Source organism: Lampris incognitus, chromosome 19 (assembly GCF_029633865.1).
Source record: "Lampris incognitus isolate fLamInc1 chromosome 19, fLamInc1.hap2, whole genome shotgun sequence".
NCBI classification, from domain to species: Eukaryota; Metazoa; Chordata; class Actinopteri; order Lampriformes; family Lampridae; genus Lampris; species Lampris incognitus.
In genome coordinates this window covers 15,285,583-15,307,834 of record NC_079229.1, presented here as the reverse complement: position 1 = coordinate 15,307,834, position 22,252 = coordinate 15,285,583, and the positions used below count along the sequence as shown (strand labels likewise).

General features: G+C 44.9%; 1 protein-coding gene across 1 annotated transcript in view; it reads left to right on the top strand.

Annotated features, from left to right (window-relative positions):
• cntnap2a (contactin associated protein 2a) overlaps nt 1–22,252 on the top strand; it is a gene marked incomplete at its 5' end in the record, with an annotated part of 429,422 nt that overhangs the window by 190,160 nt on the left and 217,010 nt on the right. The window contains one exon of the mRNA XM_056299196.1: nt 5,081–5,243. Coding sequence (XP_056155171.1) covers nt 5,081–5,243 — 163 coding nt within the window. The remainder of the gene's footprint in view (nt 1–5,080; nt 5,244–22,252) is intronic.

Below are 22,252 nucleotides of genomic sequence, written 5' to 3'. Positions count from 1 at the left end.
GTTCCATTACAGGTTTCTGAAGGCGATGATGGATTTTTTTTATTTTTTTATTTTTTTGAGGCAACAGAAAATGGAAATATTGCCCTAAGCAAACATGGGGTCTAGCTAAGAGGACAAAAAGAATGGGTAACACGAGAAGCAAGAGAATAATGACAAATGACCTTTGGTCGTGGTTGGCCATGGATCTACCCAAGCATGAAGGAAGAAAATGTTGTTGTTTATTTATTTATTTATTTTGGTCGGAAATGTTTGCTGAACACACTCCTTTTTCTATAACAGTTTCCAGAAGTTTTCAGAAGTTAGACACAACAAACTCATGCACTTCTAAGGTTTGCGTGATTTTGTGTGTGTGTGAGGGAGGTTTCTTACTCAGAACATCATCACATATTCCACAGATTGCACATTGTATCAGATGAACAAACCAAAAAAAAAAACTGGGCTCCATTTAATGCAACAGTTGTTTGTGTTGAAATGCTAATTCAAAATACACGAAACAAGTGAAAGAAGAAGCCAACTTTTTTTTTAAGACTTTCTATGCCAGGTTCTCTCCATGGCACAGACAGCTGCTGACACAAGGGTGATGATCATGAATGAGCTATCTGCTGTCGGCTCCTGGACTAGACTACCTAGGCTCATAAGACTAGCATCAGACAGTATGCTCGCCGGTGCCGTACTACTCACGGTCCCGCTCACTACCATGACTGAAACCAATGAGTTGGTTCATGCCACAGAAGGGATGCTTGAGACGATCGGCTCTCAACTGACTGCAGGTATCCCCGCCCTTATAAACAATACAGTGGCGTAACGACCGAAACCAACCATCGGTTTCATATGCAGATTGCCGTGACCATTAACTAGAGTTTTGATTGCCATGCGTACTGTTCACAGAGGATTGAGGAATAGTTTCAATCACACCATTGTAAAAGGCTGACATCTTAGACCCCCCCCCCCGCCGGTTCAGGGATGGTTGTTCCCTCTTCACATAGATGGCCTCTTTGACTCCCCGTTCAAACCAGCGTTCCTCCCTATCAAGGATGTGCACATCCGCATCCTTGAAGGAGTGGCCACTGGCCTGTAGATGGGTGTAGACTGTGGAGTCCTGGCCTGACATGTTAGCTCTTCTGTGTGGCATCATCCTCTTGGTCTGTTTAGTTTCCCTGATGTACAGTTCACAGCAATCTTCCCGGCACTTAACAGTGTACACTTTATCGCTCTGTTTATGCTGGGGGACCCGATCCTTGGGGTGGACCAACTTCTGGTGTTGCGTGTTTTGGGGTTTGAAAACAACTGAGACGCAGTGTTTGGAAAATATGTGCTCAGCTATTCTGGCACTCGTGCCACACACAGAATCACCACTGGTTTACGCTTAGGCAGCTGTTGTCCTTCTCTCTTTGATTGGCTGGTGCACTGTTTGGGTGTCTTTCTGGCTTTGACAAACACCCAGTTAGGATAACCACACTTAACCAGGACCTGTTTAATGTGGGATTTCTCCCCTTCCCCGGCCGCTGTGTCAGTGGGCACGTTGTCAGCTTGATGGTACAGCGTCCTGATGACTCCTAGTTTGTGTAAACCCACAATATTATTTCAGTCTCTCGGGTGTCTTGGAACTTCATGAGGGGTGGGACCACACATTATGTGGTGTTTGTTAAACCCAAAATGGTATAAACACACAGCTGATGAATTGTGTTGAAACCACCTACCCTGAGTTGTTTCAAGCCCTTAATAAGAAAGAGTTTCCATTCTCTCGGTGAAATCTCACAAGATCCCTAAAAGAGTTAGAAAAGTTAAAAGTTTAGAATCGGTTTCCTCGCAGTTTCAGCACATCACGTTCGTGGTTCAAAGCACCTCATTATAAGATCTCGAGACTATTTTTTCATGTAATTCTCAGGTGGGCACAGGGTCTTGAAACACTGCCATCGCTTAGCCTTTGAAACCACAAAAGTGTGGTTGCAGCCGTGTGGCCACCACTTACGGTGTTTGGACACAATTTCTCTTAAGACAGTGCAGTTTGTAGCGCCTCAAGAGATGCATTCTGCACAAATAAGCAACCGTTTATGGTACTCTATTGGATTGTACTTCGATGGTGTAGTTAGTAGGAGTTAGTTGTATGGTGTTGTTGTTTTCACAGTTTTGTAGTGCATTTTTATTGTAAATCTTCTCTTTCAATCAAATTTGTGCACACCAAGCTTATAGCTGTGATCAGTGATAGTCGGTGCTATCGACGGTTAGGGAATGTGGGAGTTGGGGGATTTCAGGGACCACTGATGTGGTGGTTAAGAAATGATGAGAGCAACGGAGAAACCCCATGGTCATATCTCACTGCCTACCGACATCCATTTTTCCACCGATCCATCCATCACTCCATCCATTTTTCCGTTCGGCTGCCAAAAATGTGAGAAGGCCATCTTTCCCTCACATTCATGTGCTATCCACAGGACACAAAGAGCTGCCAGGAGCCTGCTCTGTTTCTCATCTTCGATCCTCCTCCCTCCCTCCCTCTCTCTCTCTCTCTCTCTCTCTCTCTCTCTCTCTCTCTCTCTCTCTCTCTCTCTCTCTCTCTCTCTCTCTATGTCTCTCTCTCTCTCCCTCCCTCTCTCTCCCTCACCCAACCTTTCTCTCTTTCTATCTCTGTCCATATCATCTCTCGCTCTCTCCATTTTACTCTTGCTCTCCATCTCTCCATCTTACTCGCTCTCTCCATCTGTCTCTCTCTCACTCCATCTCACTCTCTCTCTCTCTTGCTCTCCATCTCACTCTTTCCCTCCACCTCTCTCTCCATCTCTTTTTCTCTCTCTCTCAAGCATTCTCTCTTTCTATCTCTCTCCATCTCATCTCTCGCTCTCTCCATTTCACTCTTGCTCTCCATCTCTACGTCTTACTCGCTCTCTCAATCTCAGTCTCTCTCTCCATCTCACTCTCTCTCTCTTGCTCTCCATCTCACTCACTCCCTCCATCTCTCTCTCCCTCTCTCCATCACTCTCCATCTCCCTCTCCCTCTTGCCTCCATCTCACTCTCTCTCTCCCTCCACCTCTCTAGCTCTCTCTCTCACCTTCTCGTTCCCCCCAGTGGATAGACAGCAGACAGGCGTATTGGGAGAGGAGACAGATGGCAAGGATGACAGGAGAAACTTTTTGGAGGAAAAAGGAAAATCACAGGAGGAGATGAGAGAATATGGAGAAGCTCACATACATATGTGCACACACACACACACACACACACACAGAGCAGCAGCAGCAGCACATCTGCCCTTTATAATAAGCCCTCTTGATGCATGGTCCTTGAGGCTTACAGCCATGCCAGTGAGTGTGACAGCCAATAACATCCAGATGATGGAGATGTCATTGAACGGCAGTGTTTTATGTGTGACCTCTGTTCTTATGGCACAGATTGAATCCTGAGCTCTCTCGTTCCATGCACCTCCTCTAATGACACTTAAGCAAGCACGCACAAACACTCACACACACATGCATGAACTTGTGTGAGTCCAAGTTCACGAACTTGGACTCACACAAGTACTCTGCGTGTGTATGTCCATACAGACAAAAACACATGCACCTGCCTGCACCTTTGTCCTACCCTTGTCCCTGGTGCAGTCAAGCTCCTGTGCCATATCTAGATGGTCCATTGACTCTTGTATCTCATGAAGCTATATAGTACCACCTATAAAGTCCTGCTGTCTATCACAGACTTAGGGCTCCTGTTAAGGCTAATGGGCCTTGTGAATAAGCTCTAAAACAAGAGGACTGATGGAGGTTCACAGCTGTGAAGCGACAATAACCAAGGACTATCCCAGTTTGTTGTTCCTCGCCAAGGATTATGTCATTGTTTTGTTTGATGTCATCTTTTAGAGCTGGTCCTATTTTTTTAAGTGTTTTATATCGTAGATCAGAGGAATCCATCTTCCCTGCTTTATAGTTTGTTGTCTTCTCCCATCTGTTCATTCCCAAGCCCTCCTGCTTCTGTGGGACTGACGGATAACTTACGGTCTATCTTTTTAACTTCAAGTCAGTTAAATGCAGGGTCAAGTGCGACTTAAAGTATTTGCAATTAATGAAAAAAACAAAAGCACATACCACAACCTAATCAGGAATCAGGAACAATTTATTGTCATTTAAATAATATACTTGTACTTGTGTACACAAAAGAAACAAAATTTAGCGTCTCCCAGCCCACAGCAGTGCCGCACAAAAGATAAAAATACATATCCAAAATTTCCCAAAATGACACCACCAAAAACATGCAAAAAAAAACCCAAAACACAAACAGTTAATAACACGGTCCATTCAGTGCAACACAGTCCAAAAATTCCACTGGTGGTTAGCTTAGCCTGCCCCGCTTCTGTGTCCTGTCAGACCACCCTCGGTGTTTCCTCTTCAGGTGCAGCTCCGGGCAGGGCTGTAGTCCTTGGGCCCACTGGACGCAGCAGACCAGGCTCCCTCAGCTGATCAAACGCCAGCTGTCCCAGCCAAACACCCTCAACACACCTCCCTGCACTCCACACGACGACACTAAAACACAGTCAGTGCTAGGTGAGGCCTCCACCAGACTGCCTCAGTGTTTACTCTCAGGCGCAGCTCCAAGCTGGGTCGCTGTCCTTGGGCCCACCAGACGCAGCAGACTAGGCTCCCTCAGCCAATCCAATGCCAGCTCCCCCAGCCAGACACCCTCGACACACCTCCCCACACTCCACATGAGGACACTAAAAACAGTCAACGCTACGCAAGGCTCCCGCCAGACTGCCTCGGTGTTTCTTCTTCGGGCACTGCTCCGGGCAGGGCCATGGTCCCCAGGCCCACAGGGCGCAGCAGACCAGGCTCTCTCAAGCAATCCAACGCCAGCTCTCCCAGCCATTAAATGAAAAAATTTAACGATCGAAATAAAAACTTCACACGATGTCACAAACTTAGACTCAGACGTAGACGTGGACAAAGACACTGCATAGTTAGCACTGGGTGAGGCTGCTGCAAACGCAAGTTTGTGCCGCCATCTTCCAACAGGGAAAAAAACCTGACTCCAATAATGTGATTTCTGCTTGAATGTTTTGTTTATTGTTTGTGTGTTTGTTTGTTTTCTGTTCAGGATACTTCCTGCAGACCTTGTTCCCTCCCTCTCAGCGTTCGTTTCAAGGTTGTATGCAAGCCATCCTGTTGGATGACCACCCGGCTGATTTGTATGCTGTGGAGAAAGGCAGTGTGGGGGCTTTTGAGAACGTCAGCCTGGACATGTGTGCAATCATTGACAGGTGAGAGTAACAACACAAACACACACACACACACACACACACACACACACACACACACACACACACACACACACACACACACACACACACACACACTGCAATCCATCATTTCATATCTATTTGGACAAATACACACACACAAACATGAAAAACAGGTGAAAATCACACTTCTGAATAGGTAGTTGTGTACCAACAAGGCTCGTATGTGGAGTCTTTGAATTTTTTATTTAAATATTTATGACTCGGGGTCTCAGTTGTTGTATGTGTGGTTACACACGTGTATTTGTTTCCTTTTCTGTTTGTGTGTGTGTGTGTGTGTGTGTGTGTGTGTGTGTGTGTGTGTGTGTGCACATGCACGTGCACCCATGCATGTATGCTCCCATGTCATAAATGGATATAATTAACGACGTTGATTCACAGTGAACAGTTTTGAAAGCAAAGCATGGTCTCAGTCACGTCTTGCGATATGAAATTGCAATATTCACTCTACCTGACGCATGTCCAACAGCACACACAGCCACACATCTCCTGTCCGTACATATGAGTTTGGGAAGTTCTGGCTAGCGCATCTCATTGCTGGCTCATTAGGTATGTTTATTACACCGTGTTGAGCTTTCTATTTAGTTCCATTTCAGAAACCTGTCAAACACATGAGGACAGATGTGCTAGAGATTGATTCAGCCATTTAACATGACTGGCCGAGTGCCTCCTCAACTGTGTGTTGTTTTAGGGCTTTTACAGTATGCGTAATGTTTGTCTCACCTTCAAAGGTGAAGACAAGTCCTAGATTAGAGGTCTTTAGACTTTCTCTTGGACTTCAGATGATTGGATCACTATCATCTACACAGTAAAGTGGATACCAACTTGACAACGTTTGATTTCCATTGAACCCCGTTTGTCCTTGAAATGTCTACTGTAGCTTCATAGGACGTCTCAGTTTTTGACAGTAGTTTTGAGAGGGTGTTTGATATTGGTGATTTTTATTGTAAGAAATTAATGGTTTGGGGGTGTCCGGGTTGCGTGGTGGTCTAATTCCATTGCCTACCAACACCGGGATCACTGGTTCGAATCCCCATGTTGCTTGGTTGGGTGTCCCTACAGACACAATCGGCCGTGTCTGCGGTTGGAAAGCTGGATGTGGGTATGTGTCCTGGTTGCTGCACTAGTGCCTCCTCTGGTCGGTCGGGGCACCTGTTCGGGGTGAGGGGGAACTGGGGGAAATAGTGTGTTCCTCCCACACACTACGTCCTCCTGGTGGATCTCCTCATTGTCAGGTGAAAAGAAGCGGCTGGTGACTCCACATGTATCGGAGGAGGCATGTGGTAGCCTGCAGCCTTCCCCGGATCGGCAGAGGGGGTGGAGCAGTGACCAGGACAGCGCTGAAAAGTGGGGTAATTGGCTGGATAAAACTAGGAGAAAAAAAGGAGGGGAATAAAAAAAAATCTGCTTGACCTTTGACCTTATTCTTAAAATGTGATGTAAATTCAATGCTCAAATAAGGCCTTCCCCATCCAATCCTGTTTCAGTCCAGTGTAAAAATGCACAGGTGTGATAAATAAATGCCTTTCAATGTCCAACACTAATACTGAATATTTTAACTGAAAGGGATTACTCTCTTGTTCATTTCTAGATTGGGTGATCTGGGTTTTGATTGGTTTTGAATTTATATTAGGGCGACACGGTGGCCCTAATATCACCTCACAGCAAGAAGGTCCTGGGTTCGAACCCCGGGGTTGTCCAACCTTGGGGGTCATCCCAGGTCATCATCTGTGTGGAGTTTGCATGTTCTCCCTATGTCTGCGGTGGGTTTTCTCCAGGTACTCCGGTTTCCACCACCATCAAAAAGACATGCATGTTAGGGTTAATACTGCTGTCTGTGCCCCTGACCGAGGCATGGCAAGAAGAACTAGAGTTGGTGCACGGCGGCTGCCCGCTGCTCCTAGCTACACAGCTAGCTACACAGCTAGGATGGGTTAAATGAAGAGAGGAATTTCCCCACAGGAATTAATCAATTATATCAAAATAATAAAAAATCAATAAATAACTCATAATTGCTAGCTTTGCATAAGTTGTGTTTGTTTCTGATGTCTGTCGACAATCTGCACTCTTGTAAACCCGGTGATGCAACATCTGCACAATTAGTCCATGGGCCAGACGATATTTCGGTACACTCAAGGTGGCAAAACTTACTTATAATTTTTGAAAGGATCCATGTCTGTAGATGATATTTTGGTATGATAACCATTCCTGAGTGGCAGCTGTATCACAGTTATCAGCTCATGAAGTTAACCACCCGCTAAACTAAATTGCATTTTAGACGCTGGTGCATATCCTGGTTTAGCCTCATGGTCAGGACATTTTTCAATGTTCTATAATATTGTCTTTGGTATCATTTTAAAGGGGACCTTCTTAGCTTTCATTCAAGCCCTGTTGTGGATATTTCTCACAAATATAGAGGTCACTTGAGCTCTTCAACCTGTCAATAACACACATCTTTCTGCAATTTTCGCCTAAACTATATACTTTCTTTTAGCCCTGTGGCATCTAGGAATATCAGGGACACAAAACACAAAAACTGGAATACTCACAGGACTGTAAAGATTCAGAAAATGTATAATATACCCATACTATTTCATTGTGTGAGGTGATTGTGAGCCTTAAATGAGAACTAGACCAAAGCCAGTTAGGTCACAAACTGGTCTCTATACATTTGTTTAAATACACAATCAAAATACATGATAAAAAGGAATACCATAGTGAGGTAATGAACTATTTTAATATTTTAAACAACATTGACATTTACATATACTTAGTCAATGATACATGTAATCCCATATCATTAGTGGGTATATGTAATGGTAATGGGTAGGGTAATGGGTATATGTGAATATGGTTACATTATTGTTATCAAGCTCTGGGTAACCAAGTCCAGAATCAACATCCTGTGCATCAATAGACTACTACCACAGTAATACCATCAGAATCATCACACTGTCATTCATCAAACTGCTCGTTTCTCTCATCATCTGACTCCCCAAGTTCAAAGTCCAGTTCTGGACCATCCTGCTGTTTTTGGTTACTGCAGGTCTGTAACCTGCACATGTCTGTGCATGGAAGTCCATTTGACAGGCACATGCAGCTTGGCATTTTGCATGAATGCACACACTTGCATGTTAGCATTTCCAAGACCACATCTGGTGCAGGTGGGGAGCGCATCCAGTAAGTGGCCAGCTTGCCTTCATCGTCTGTCCATCCATACTCAGTAGGGCTTGGCACCACAGGGTTAGCCTGCAGACAGCACTTCCATATTGCTGCCTGATAGTTGGCTCGTTGAACATGCATAAAGAGACAGTCTCTGCATGGTGGCAGCTGGCTGGACTCAACCTCTCCCCTTTTGGTGCAGAAGAGCTGGTAACGCAGTTTGTTCACCTCAGCAGTGCTGCTATTAGCAACATACATCCGACAGGTGAACTGCTCAATTTTCTGGAACAGCTCATCACTCACATTCCATGTCTGTCCCAGTTGACTAAAAGTCTCTTGGCAGGAAGTGTGCTTTCTCACTATCTTCAGGGCATTCAGCTTCCCTCGACCAGCGAATGCACTGACAGTGTCGCAGCCTGTGAAGGCATGTAAGCCAATTAGGCTGTCACAGATGCTGTCTCCAAGTGAACTTGCCAGTTTGGTGATGTCGACAAACCGTGTGCGGTTCTGAGTCCCACACTTCTGGTAGATGGGACAGGTGATGTCCTTCTGGAAGCCAAGACAAAGCACCATGACATCAGTGTCCTCAGCTGTGATGATAACTGACTTTGAGCCCTTATTGCAGACGGGTGTCAGCTTCTTCATGTGTGGAGTGCAGTTCTGCTGCTTCCTCACACCCATCTTCTGTCAACTTGTAGCAGGTTTCCTCACAGGTCATGTACAACACCTTGCCATGCAGCATAGCTCTGTATCGTGGGAGTTTCCACTCTTCCACCAGAAACTTGATGAGACTGGTCTTGTTGGAGGAACTGCACAGAAATTTTCTCCACTGCTGGACGTGGTGTCCCCCTGCAAGATTCTTGTACTGGAGAGTGATGTCTCCACCCCGGTTCAGTCGTTGAGCATCTTTGATCGAAGTCTGGTGATAGACATCAAAAACAACATCAATCCTCCCACTCTGTGCTCCCTCATGGAGGACCTGGGTCAAGACTGACTCTGCCACCTGTGCAAAGGTTTTGTTGTTGCCATTCATTTTTTGGACCAGGCTCATCCCATCAATGATGGAAGTAGATGGGATTGGGATGTCTTCTGCAGGAGATACATTCTTTTCAAGCTCTCTGGCAAGTGCAGCCTTGTTTGTTTTTCGTAAGGACCCATCAGCATTTGCCAGTGCCCATGGTAGTGGGCCCAATGGGTAGGCAAGGACATCCTTCAGATTCACCTTCCTGCTTTCAGCCACCAGGATCATGTGACTGAAAAGGTTTCTATCTGCCTTCAGAACCACATCCTGTGCTTTCTTTCCATGAGCTTGTTTTGTGCTGACATTGGAGAATGTTTTCAGACTTTGCTTGGTCATCTTGTCGTGGAATTTCACAGGTGGTGGGTCTGCATCTAACCTTGTTTGCTGGAATGCTTGGTAGGCCTCTTCTCCTTTCTCAAGAGCTCTCAAGAGATCTATGGTCACATCAGGTGGAGCCATGTTGCCAGTGGAGAGGCTAACCAAATCAGTCTCATCAGGGGACATAGGATTGAGCCAGTTATTCTCCATAAGGTCCATGAGAGACTGGACATCTGCTTCATCTCTCTTGATCCTTGGACTCTGTAGATCTGGATGAGACCATTTGCACCTGCCTTGACCTGTCAGGTCTCTCAGCTGTCTGAGGTACATGCTTCTATACTCAGCTGTGAGATAATATTTGGTCACAGCTCCTGGCTTCAAGCTGAATCCCTTTGTCCCTCCAGCTGTTTGGGTGTCTTTGTTCACCGTTTCTTCTATAGCTTGGTCAACAGGGATTCGGCCAAAGGGATTGGTGGAGCCCAGTTGGACTGAAAAGCCTCCTTCCATGAATTCTGTGTACACATCTGGGTGTGTGATGGGCAGCTCAGACATCTGGGCGTAGTAGTAGGGGAGGTAGCGTGCATAATTCATCCTGTCATAAGCAAAGCACCATGGGATCATTGCTCGAATGCTAGCCAAGTGTAGCATCCAGTCTCCCTCTCTGGATGCTCGGATGAGCCCCAACAAGATTTCAACCATGTCCAAATAGGACATCCAGAAGTTCGAGAGGCTGCCGTTTCCACCTCTAAGGAACTCACGGTAGACTTCAAATAGATCCATGATGCGTGTACAAGAGCTGTTCTCGAGGACCTCCTTCAAAGCATGTTGTGAGACTTCTTTCCCAAGGCTGTCAATGGTCTTCAGTGTCTCATTCAGGTGAACCATGTCATTCCTGTGAGTTTCTTCCAACCAGGACAGGAAACCATTCAAGGTCAGTCGCATGAGAGCCTCATACAGGAGCTTGTGTAGTCGCACTGCCCTGTTGTACTTGCAGCCATCCATAACACCAGCAATTGAGCCTTCTGCAATCATGCCAGACTCAATGCAGAGGTCTTTGAGTCCAGCATCTTGGAAACGCTTTCCTATTATTGCCAGCAGTGTGCAGATGGTGTGGAATACCCCAAGCCTAACGATGATATCATGGAACTTGTCATGGTGTTTCCATGTGATCTCGACAGCCTTCGCATACAGGGCTTGGTCAAAGACACAGACAATCTTCCTCAGGCCTAAGCACTGCATGATGCTCAGTGACTGGTTAAGCACCTCGTTGACAGTAGACATTTGTGTCGCTGGAGCATTGATGGTAGGCAGATAGCCTATATTGTCGGGGATGACCGTCATCTCTCCTCGAGTCAGGATGTTGAAGCCTGTCCAGCTGCTGACTGACTGTTCTTCTTGTTGTGACATGCGTGCTAGGACCCAAAGAAGGTTTTTCTCTCTGGCAAGCTTAGTATTGGCTGCAGTATCGGCATCTGACTTTTTGCTTTGTGGTGGCCCTACCCGTTGTCCAGCATTGTAAGTTGGTAACATTGGTGGGGGTCCATCAATGCTTCTCTTCTTTGTTTTGGGAACAGTGGGCATGGGTTGGACAGGAAGTGGGTTGACTGGCTTTGCTTGCACAGCAATCCCATTGACTCTGTGAGATGTTCCCTCACCACTGACAGTTTCTTCAAGACGGTCGATATTGTCCCAGGCTAAAGTTGTGAATATGCCAGGATGGATGTTAGCTGGAAGGGCAATGCCACTCCCTGATGATGAGAGTTTCTGGAGTCACAGGGCAGTGTTGATCTCTTCCATCTGTGAATAGGACACACTGTGACCAAGTCGGTTGAGGATGTTTATCAACTCTACATTTCCTGTCAACGATTTGACACTGAATGGCAGAACAATGTGCTTGGAAGGCTTGGTATTTCCACATGTCACTGCATATACTATGTCATGGCCAAATGACTGCAGAAGGCACTGCACTCTGGGATGCATGATCAGGATCATTTGAGCCTGTGAGTAGAGAGTACAGGAAGATAATGAGCGACTCTGGAATGGTAGGACATTCTGCTTCTGGTTTGACTTCAGGCGGCCAGGTTTGAGGAACATCTTGACTTTTAATGTCTGCTCTCAATTTGATGGCTGCTTTGGCTATAACATCTTGTGCACTGACACTTTTCAGGGTCTGCAGCTCCCTTTTGAGAGACTGATTTTCTTTGGCAAGTTCCCTCATGGACAAGTTATCGGGATAGAGGAGGAATTTTCCTTTCTCATCAGGGAATATCTGCAAGGCTCCAGCAAACTCACTCTCCAGGTTTCGCCTTATGTGCTTCTTGGTTGATTCCTTGACTTGGGCAATGCCTTGGGAGTTCATTGAAGCTACCAGTCTAGAAGAGAGATCAGTCATTGTCATCACTTGAGGATTGCCAAAAAGCTCCATCCTGATGAAGAGGAACAGCTAATTGTATGCCTTATTCACAGCAGCTTCATACTGGGCTGCAGCATCATCATCTTCATTGCTGGCAACCTCTCCTTTGGAAACCTCTTCTTTGGTGTAAAGTCTATAGCATGACCTGTGGTAGTGCCCTTCAGCTGCTACAAGGTCTCTACTCACAATGGCAAGGATTCTGCTGTCCCTTTTCTTTGTGGCTGCACTCCTGATCTTTGCATCAGCTCGCAGTTCTCGACACTGCACCAGTACTTCTCTCGTATTCTGTCTCTTGGAATATTTGCTGTTTTTCTGACAAAATATGCACTCTGCATCATAAGTCCTAGATGTACTTGGAGCATGTCGAGCTACTCTCTTAGATTGTTTCTCTTCAGCAGAGACACAACTTTTCTTTTCTTTTGCAAGGAGGCCATCAAGAATTTGCTTCATAGTGAAGATACTGCGACACTTTCTGTGGTAGTAGATTGCTGGAATCTGTCCCTCAGGAATGTCTTTTGCCAGTTTCAAAACTGGTGCATGATTTCGTATCTGAGCTGCCCTGAGCAGAGTTCTCCATGAGTCGACACTTTGTAGTGAAACCAGCTTATCTGTATCATCAGAACAGTGGATAATGCACTCCACCCGTGGGCGCTTTGGTATTGGGTAAAAACTTGCTTGTTCACCAGTGGCCATATTCAGTCAGTTTTCACCTGCCACATACAAACAAATACATGTAACTTAGGTGTATGAACACTACTAAAACAAAGTTTACTTTGCTTCACCAGCGTCATATTACCATTATTTATCTTACATAGCCACAAATAGATACATTACCTAGTTGCTATGCAACAGCTGTATTTTGTCCACATGAGGCCGCTAAAATCAACACAAGATGAAAGTTCCTCGTAGCCACTTTAACTAATCATATTAACATATACATTAAAAGAACATGCTAACATTATGGGAAATTAGCTTACAATCTTCTCCAGAGTGAGACAAGAAGATAGATACCAGTTTCCTCTATATGTGTTTAGTAGAAAGCTATCTGGCTGCACGTTAGCCTAGCTTAGCACAATGAATGGAAGTACACAGTACTGGTTATCCTTGGTTGTTGGCCAACTAAGAACTGTCCCAGAGTTTAAGCTAGGCTAATCAGTACCAGGGGTGTTGAAATGCTATATTTGTAAAAATCTGGGCAAATACACAATCGTGAGAGGCACAGAAACAGGTTTCCTGAAAGAAAAATGAAATAGCTGCTCATTTGGAAAGGTTATCATGTATTATTTTACTTCTGTTAGTGTACCAAATAAAATGGCACCAGTGAAGTTGTGTCACCTTGGGTGATATCGATATCTGGTCTGACCCATGGACTAACTGGCTTTGGTCTAGTTAGTTTCTTAGTAATAATGCCCTTCTAATTTAAGGTTCACAATCACCTCACACAATGAAATAGTATGGGTATATTATACATTTCCCGAATCTTTACAGTCCTGTGAGTATTCCAGTTTTTGTGTTTTGTGTGCCTGATATTCCTAGATGTTACAGGGCTAAAAGAAAGTATATAGTTTAGGCGAACATTGCAGAAAGATGTGTGTTATTGACGGGTTCAAGAGCTCAAGTGACCTCTATATTTGTGAGAAATATCCACAACAGGGCTTGAATGAAAGCTAAGAAGGTCCCCTTTGAAATGATACCAAAGACAATATTATAGAACATTGAAAAATGTCCTGACCATGAGGCTAAACCAGGATATGCACCAGCGTCTAAAATGCAATTTAGTTTAGCGGGTGGTTAACTTCATGAGCTGATAACTGTGATACAGCTGCCACTCAGGAATGGTTATCATACCAAAATATCATCTACAGACATGGATCCTTTCAAAAATTATAAGTAAGTTTTGCCACCTTGAGTGTACCGAAATAGGAAATTTTGGGCTCTGGCCCATGGACTAAATGGTTGTTAGCAAAACTATTCTTAAAAAAAATCACTATCATGTCAAAATACTATGTACAGGTAATGTCTACTTATATCGCACAATATATTTCAAAATTAGAATGATTGTCAAACAGGATCCAAAAAGCCTATTCATTTTTGACATGAGTGATAAATAAATTGATCCGCATGTAGTCTGAGTCCCAAATTGCCGACAGCTTGTACAGCCAAGGGAGGTTAATGGTTCCTCTTTGACACACTATAGAGTTGGAAATAAATACGAATACTTGGTTGATGCCAGAAGTTTGGAAGAAGTTCTTTTGAATATCCTTAGAGAGATGTCCAATTGTCTTGCAGAACCTCAAATAAGCTCTTTGATTCAGCGCTGATGCTGATAGACTTGTGTACAGCACATTCAGTCCCTGTGGATGGAGGTACCTTTTTTTTTCCAATTTAACAAGCAAATTTGTCTCATATTAACATAGCTATTCATTCATTTGCAGCCTTTCAAATTCTAAAAAAATATTTCACGCTGAAAAATGCAACTTCCCTCCAGCTATGGGAATGCTGGAGGGAAGTTGCATGGTGAGTGGTGTTGTGTTCCCATCGAAGCCATCTGAATGCCTCTGGAGGCAAGTCAGCAAACCTGTCTGACCTCCCTCTGATCAATGGTGTTCCACTGTGGGACTCTGTTTAGGCGAGACAGGGGATAAAGTTAAAAAAAAACACTGGTACACAGACACGTAGACCCACACTACACACAGACACACGTGCATGTCCTTTCTTACTCACCTACAAATTTATTAATACATGCTTTTGGAGAAAACCAATTGGATCTGTTTCTTGTGATCAGAAAATTGATTATTAAAGGTATTTGGGGGATTTTCCTTGTTCTTATTCTGGGTCGTCCTCTGTGTGGAGTCTGCATGTTCTCCCCGTGTCTGTGTGGGTTTCCTGCGGGTGCTTCGGTTTCCTCCCACAGACCAAAGACACGTAGGTCAGGTGAATCGGCCGTACTAAATTGTCCCTAGGTGTGAATGTGTGGACCCTGTGATGGACTTGCAGCCTGTCCAGGGGGTCTCCCAGCCTGCTGCCCAAGGACTGCTGGGGTAGGCTCCAACATCCCCGCGACCCTGAGTAAGGATAAGCGGTTTGGATCATGGATGGATGGATGAAGTTCCATACCAATACATGGTGAGGAAGGGAACATGAGTGATTTTTTTTTTTTTAATATACACATTTTGACACAACTATTCTGTTTTGTAACACACAAATGTAGCCAGAGAAACAGACAATACCATAATAATCATTTGCACACTGGGTGTTTGGGTAGCATAGCAGTCTATTCCATTGCCTACCAACACGGGGATTATTGGTTCGAATCCCCATGCTACCTCTGGCTTGGTTGGGTGTCCCTACAGACACAATTGACCTTTTGCAAAGTCCCGCCCCCCTTAGTTACTGTTGCTATGCCCATCAATCATTTCAGAACTATCCAGGAAGTAGCCGGAAAACACCAAAACATGAAGGAAGAAATCAGCGCATTGTGCGGGTAAAAGTAACAGTAATAATGCGTTAGCTGTATTAGCTATCAATAATAGCTAGTAGCAAGCTTAGCTTGGAGCAGACAGGTATTTTTGTTGATTTTGGGTGGATTAAGCTGGCCATGGGGTCTGCTATACTGCGAAATCTATTGCCGACATTGCGCTTCTTGCGTTCTGGGTTTCGGAAGTGAAAGAAAATTACACCCCCTCAAAACTTTTCAGATATCTAGTATCCGATTTGCAGATCCCATAGGCACATCGTTTCAGCATTTTGTTGTGTGTTTGAAAGCTTGACGGACCGTTGCTAAGGTAGGATTGGACAAGCACCGTTCTGGGGCGGTACTTTGCAAAAGGTCAATTGGCCATGTCGGCAGGTGGGAAGCCAGATGTAGGTATGTGTCCTGGTCACTGCACTAGCGCCCTCTGGTCGGTCGGGGCGCCTGTTCAGGGGGGAGGGAGAGCACGTGCTACGTCCCCCTGGCAGAATTCCTCACTGTCAGGTGAAAAGAAGCTGCTGGTGACTCCAAATGTATCGGAGGAGGCATGTGGTAGTCTGCAGCCCTCCCCGGATTGGCAGAGGGGGTGGAGCAGTGACCGGGACAGCTCGAAAGAGTGGGGTAGTTGGCCAAGTGCAATTAGGGAGAAACAAAAAAGGGGGGGGAATCATTTGCACACTTAGAGTTTTTTTCCGTTGATCTAGCCATCAGATTCTAGAGCATTGAGTTAAATGCAGTCATCTCGCTGCACAAATGGTTCTTGTCAACTGCAATCCATTGTATAACCCATTTTCTTTTTTGTGGGTGGGGGGGGGGTTCCCCCCTTTTCTCCCCAGTTGTATCTGGCCAATTACCCCACTCTTCCAAGTCGTCCCAGTCGCTGCTCCACTCCCTCTGCCGATCCGCGGAGGGCTGCAGATTACCACGTGCCTCCTCCAATACATGTGGAGTTGCCAGCCCCTTCTTTTCACCTGACAGTGAGGTGTTTCGCCAGGGGGAACTAGCACGTGGGAGGATCACGCTATTCCCCCCAGTTCCCCCTCCACCGCGAACAGGTGCCCTGACCAACCAGAGGAGGCGCTAGTGCAACGACCAGGACACATACCCACATTTGGCTTCCCACCCGCAGACACTGCCAATTGTTTCTGTTGGGACGCCTGACCAAGCTGGAGGTAACACGGGGATTTGAACCGGCGATCCCCGTGTTGGTAGGCAACGGGATAAACCACCATGCCACTCAGATGCCCCGTATAACCCATTTTCTAATTTTCGCTTGTTGGCCAACTAAGGATTATGACTCGGACAAATTTTAGATTTAATTTGTTTTATTTCAATTAGTTCAGCTACTGTACCTTCAATTGCATGCTCCATCATTCAAGGCCTTATTAAATTTGGGCGCCTCTGTGTGCGCCCAGGTTTTAGTTTTATATTGCACCTCTAAGGGTTCATCTGTCAGTACACGAACATCTCTGTCTCCCTGTCTCTTTTCCGCATGAAAAAGCCAACAGTTCCACAGCGGCTTTGTAGTTAAGTCTTCCAACAGTTATCATCCTGTTTCCTCCCAGTGAAGGAGTGTTTCTTCTGCCTGCTGAAGTGCCCTGGCCCCCAGAGAACTACAAATGAACACAACGTTTAAAAGGACTCACACTGTTTTAATGAGGCCATGTGGGTTTTTTTTCCCCCTCTTGGCTTTGCTCTCAACAGTCCCTTGGTTCATTCAAATGAGCAGATATTGTTGACTAATTTCAAATCTAAATATAGTTTGTGCCAATGTACACACACATGCATATGTCTGTATGTATGCATTGCATGTTGTGCATTATATGTGTAATTTTTTCTGCGTGTATGTGTGTGCGTGTGTGTGCATGTGTGACATGTCAAGAGCTCAGTCCTGCGAACTCTGCTGGCAACTCATACCACATAATCTATACATATGTTGAAACTAGGTGGTGCTCATATTTAAACAGGAAATATAGAGATCTACAAAATACTGCAGTACAGGGGAAATAGGCCCGCTGCCAGATGTTGTTCCATATCAGAGGATGCGTCGCTAAAGGTTTCAAACTGGGGGACTATTAAATCACTGCATCCCCTATATCAGAACATGAACGCATTCTTTAGGGTAGAAAGATTATCATTTGGTGGAGAGGATGCTGTTGTCAGGTAGAAGCCCAGCAGCTCCACCGCTCCTTCCCTTTTTTCTGAATAGAAAATGTCTGGGGTCCTTCACATTCAGTCTTAAGTCTGTGTAACTTCTGAGACAGTGGTACTGCTGAAAACCTTTCAGGGCCTCAGGGAAAGTATAACCAGTTCATCTGGACACGACATTTATTGAGAGAAGCATTTCATCACTCATCTCAGTGACCTCCTCACTCTCCAGATGAACTGATTCAACTTTCTGTGATTTTCTTGCCTGCATTATTGAGCATGCAGAAAGACTTTCAGAACCTGTTTTGAAAAGCTCTGGTAACCATCTGAAGATGATGCTAGGTTTGTATCGAATGTGATATAGGAAACTATATCCACAGATGTCTTGATGCATGCTCAGTAGTCCAGGTAAGGAAATCACAGGAAGTTGAATCAGTTCATCTGTTTATTCTTTAAAATATTTTCCCCATTTTTCTCCCCAATTGTATCGGGCCAGTTACCCCACTCTTCTGAGCTATCCCGTTCGCTGCTGCACCCCCTCTGTTGAGCTGGGGAGGGCTGCAGACTACCACATGCCTCCTCCGATACATGTGGAGTTGCCAGCCGTTTCTTTTCACCTGACAGTGAGGAGTTTCGCCAGGGGGACGTAGCGCGTGGAAGTATCACGCTATCCCCCCCAGTTCCCCCTCCCCCCTAAACAGGCACCCCGACTGACCAAAGGAGGCGCTAGTGCAGTGAGCAGGACACATACCCACATCCGGCTTCCCACCCGTAGACATGGGCAATTGTGTCTGTAGGGACACCCGACCTAGCCGGAGGTAACACGGGTATCCAAACCGTCGAGCCCCATTTTGGTAGGCAACAGAATAGACCGCCACACCACCCGGACACCCCGACACAATGTTTATTGATAGACACATTTCATCACTCACCTAAGTCAGTGTTTCTCAACCGGGGGTCTGCGGACCCCTAGTGGTCCGTGGTGTAATTGCAAGGGGTCCGTGAAAATAAAAGATCTTTAAAAAAAGATTCTATGACATTTATAGAAATAGGATTATTTTACTCAAATGTGGCTGAGACCTTTATCTACCTAAACTATAAAGGGTAACAGGACTTTTTTCTCTAATTACATCTGTTTCACAAGTGTAATTTATTGTATTTTAATAAGAGAGCTCGCTCCCGTTTGCATTGTTAAAAGTTACTGCATAAGAATTCTGTTTTGTTAACTATATCTAAGTTACAACTGAAAGCTCTTATTTTTGCCCCAAAGAGTGAATAAATGCTATAATGCAATTTAAAATGCAGTTTCTACTGTTTCTATCAAATTGCAACCCCCCTCCCCCAAGATCAGGTGGAGGGGTCCTCGGGGTAGATCAAAAATATGCAGGGGGTCCAGGACCCCAAAAAGGTTGAGAACCACTGACCTAAGTGACCTCTTCAGTCTCAGCTGACTGCAGATTCCCCCACCCTTATAAATAGGGCCCTACCAAATTCACGGTACATTTCGCTCAATTTCACGGACCTAGTTTCTCGAAAATCACAGATTTCACGGATTCTACAAGAAAAATGCGACATTTCACGGCAATGATTAAATTACACTTTTTCTTCACACAGGGCCTTAATAGCCCAGCCTACTAGTGTTTGAATGTAAGCATTGAGCATCCTGCGACGGTGCTTGGCCTCATGCTCTGTCTCTGCGATGAAAATACTTGTCCATGTTTTGACACGGCCCTCTCCGCGTCCACAGAGTTCGTCGGGATTGACAGACAGCGCCACGCTACTTTAGCAAGAGGTGGTAGCCTAGATTCGGAGGATTTCCAAAAAGCTAGCGCTGGTAAAGTTGTGTCCACCTCTTGTGCGATGTGTTTGTAGTTCGGCAATTCCAGCCTACAGTTTTTGTCAAATCCAGGAATGTCCGTGCTGAGTGAATTTAAATCCACCGTCAAAATAAGTATTTGTGCAGGGTCAAAAATGCGCACTGCTTTCAGGAATTCGGCCGCTGGTTGTTTAAATCTACTTTGCGTAATGTTCTCGTTTGACTCGTCTCCGTAGCAGTAATACCGCCTGATCTTTTGTATCATGCCAGAAAACAAGTGATGAGCACTGGCATTTAAATCTGCACGCTCGGAGTGAATTTCATTCGCCTGTGCTTCTGCCCAAAAGAGCAAATCCATGACCCTGTTGTATGCCTTGTGAATTAATACATGTCGAGATTCAAACCAAGTGATCAAGTCCATTAGCTTAGTGGCATCTTTGGAAATGAATTTGACCTCCTCATTCAGGTGAGGATCGTGTAAAAGATTTAACAGTTCGGTCAATGCCTGTGTTCGGGGTGTCAGTGCGAGCTCCTGTTCCACAAAATCTGCGTAAAAGTCCAGATGAGCTGCGTGATAGTGTACAGCCCGAAACCACGAGTTCCATCTCGTAATCACTGGTTCAGGTGGAAGGGCAATTTTCCCCACCGTTTCCCCTGTCTTCTCTGCAATGCTTTCCCGATAGTGTAGTTTGTGACTGGGACAATGCTTAAACACTTTTTTGACGTAGCTCACTAACTTATGTACTCTAGGAAAGTCAGCTCTCCACAACTCACTCACCAGAGAAATAATGTGGGCATTGCAAGTGATATGCACCGAATTTGGCACGAGACCCTGGAGTGCAGATTTGTATGACTTCGTCATGTAGGTTGCATTGTCACTAATGAAAGCAGATACTTTGTTAAAGTCTGCACCATATTTTGTGAGGGTTTTAATTACGGCTTGTGAAACAGTGGTATAGTTTACAGCATCCAAGTAAGCACAGTCGGCCAGCACTGCTGTTAGAGTTCCAGTCTCAACATCTTCGGCCTTGTCTGACATGAAATCGAAAATAACATGCAAAACATAATTGTCCTGCTCGTCGGTGCTCATCCAAAATAATTGAAAACGATTCACATGAATTTATGATAGATTTTACCTCTTCAAATTGTGCGTCAAACAGCTTAGGAAGGTAGTCTTGTGGGAGCTTATTTGCACTGGGTAAACCGCCCGCATGTCTCCCATTACGTTGAAGGTAGTCCCTCCGTTTCGGGTGATCAAGTTTGTCCAGCGGTATGTTAGCACTAGCAAATGCCTCAACAAGCTCCATGGTCGCCAAATGTCGAGACTCAGTGCTCTCGGTTGTTTTCTTAAACATCGATGAAATTGTTTTTGCTTCTTGTTGGTTCCACCTTGTGGTTCTTTTTCGGCAGCCCTCTTTTTGTTGAGATGAGTTTCACTTTCCAAGTGACGCTGAATCGTTGCTCGTCGACTGTGATCTAAGGAGATATTACAACTCGTACAAAATAATTTCCCTCAATCAGCGTGTAAAATATGTTTTCCAAACTCAATTACTCTGTCGTCTGCAGTCGTGTTTTTTGAGGCTTTAGATTTCAACATCTTCAGCACGTTAGGGCCTAAGCTAACATGCTGACGACAGCTAACTCAAACTATGCTAGTAACAAAAATAATCATTGCGACCACCCCGGATGCTCATTTAACCAATCAAAGTCTTAGACACGTCAATGCTTTTATTCGCGCATCCAAAATGTCAATCTTGTCAGCACAGTATTTTCTCAAACTAGTTGCGCACTTAAATTCTGCATTTCACTGCATTTCACGGCAAATGGTCAATTACACGGGAAGAGGCTGATTTCACGGTCCGTGACGCGATTTTCACGACCGTGAATTTGGTAGGGCCCTACTTATAAATAATACAGTGACATAATGACCGAAACCAATAACCAGTTTCATATCCATGCAGATTGGCGTGACCATTAACTAGAGTTTCGATGGCCATGTGTACTCTTCACAGAGGATTTGGGAATTTGTGCAATCACAACATTTAAAATGGTGACAGATGCACTCATAGCCCCCCCCCCCCCCCCCCGGTTTAGGGATGGTCGTTCTCTCTTCACATAAGATGGACTCTTTGACTCCCTGTTCAAACCAGCATTCCTCCCTGTCAAGGACGTGCACATCCTCACCCTTGAAAGAGTGGCCACTGGCCTGTAGATGGGTGTAGACTGTGGAGTCATTGCTTTTGGTCGTTATACCTCTATTGTTTATAAGGGTGCGGATACCTGCAGTCATTTGAGACTGAAGAGGTCACTTAGATGTGTGATGAAACATTTCTCTCTCAATAAATGTTGTGTCCAGATAAACTGATTCAACTTTCTGTGATATATGTATGAATGCTGACTTTTTTAATGATTCTCTGACAGGGATATGCAAATATTTAGGTTCTGTGTGAAATAGATAAATGTGCCATTTGAATTTGGCCCAGATGCCACTTGCTAAAACCATTTATAAGGTTTTTCTGTGTCTGTATCTTCCAATTTAGTGCAATAACTAGTTTCTCGCCCAGAACTGAATATCTCTTACTTTAACTTTTTTTCTTATGATACAAAGCAATATGGTAAA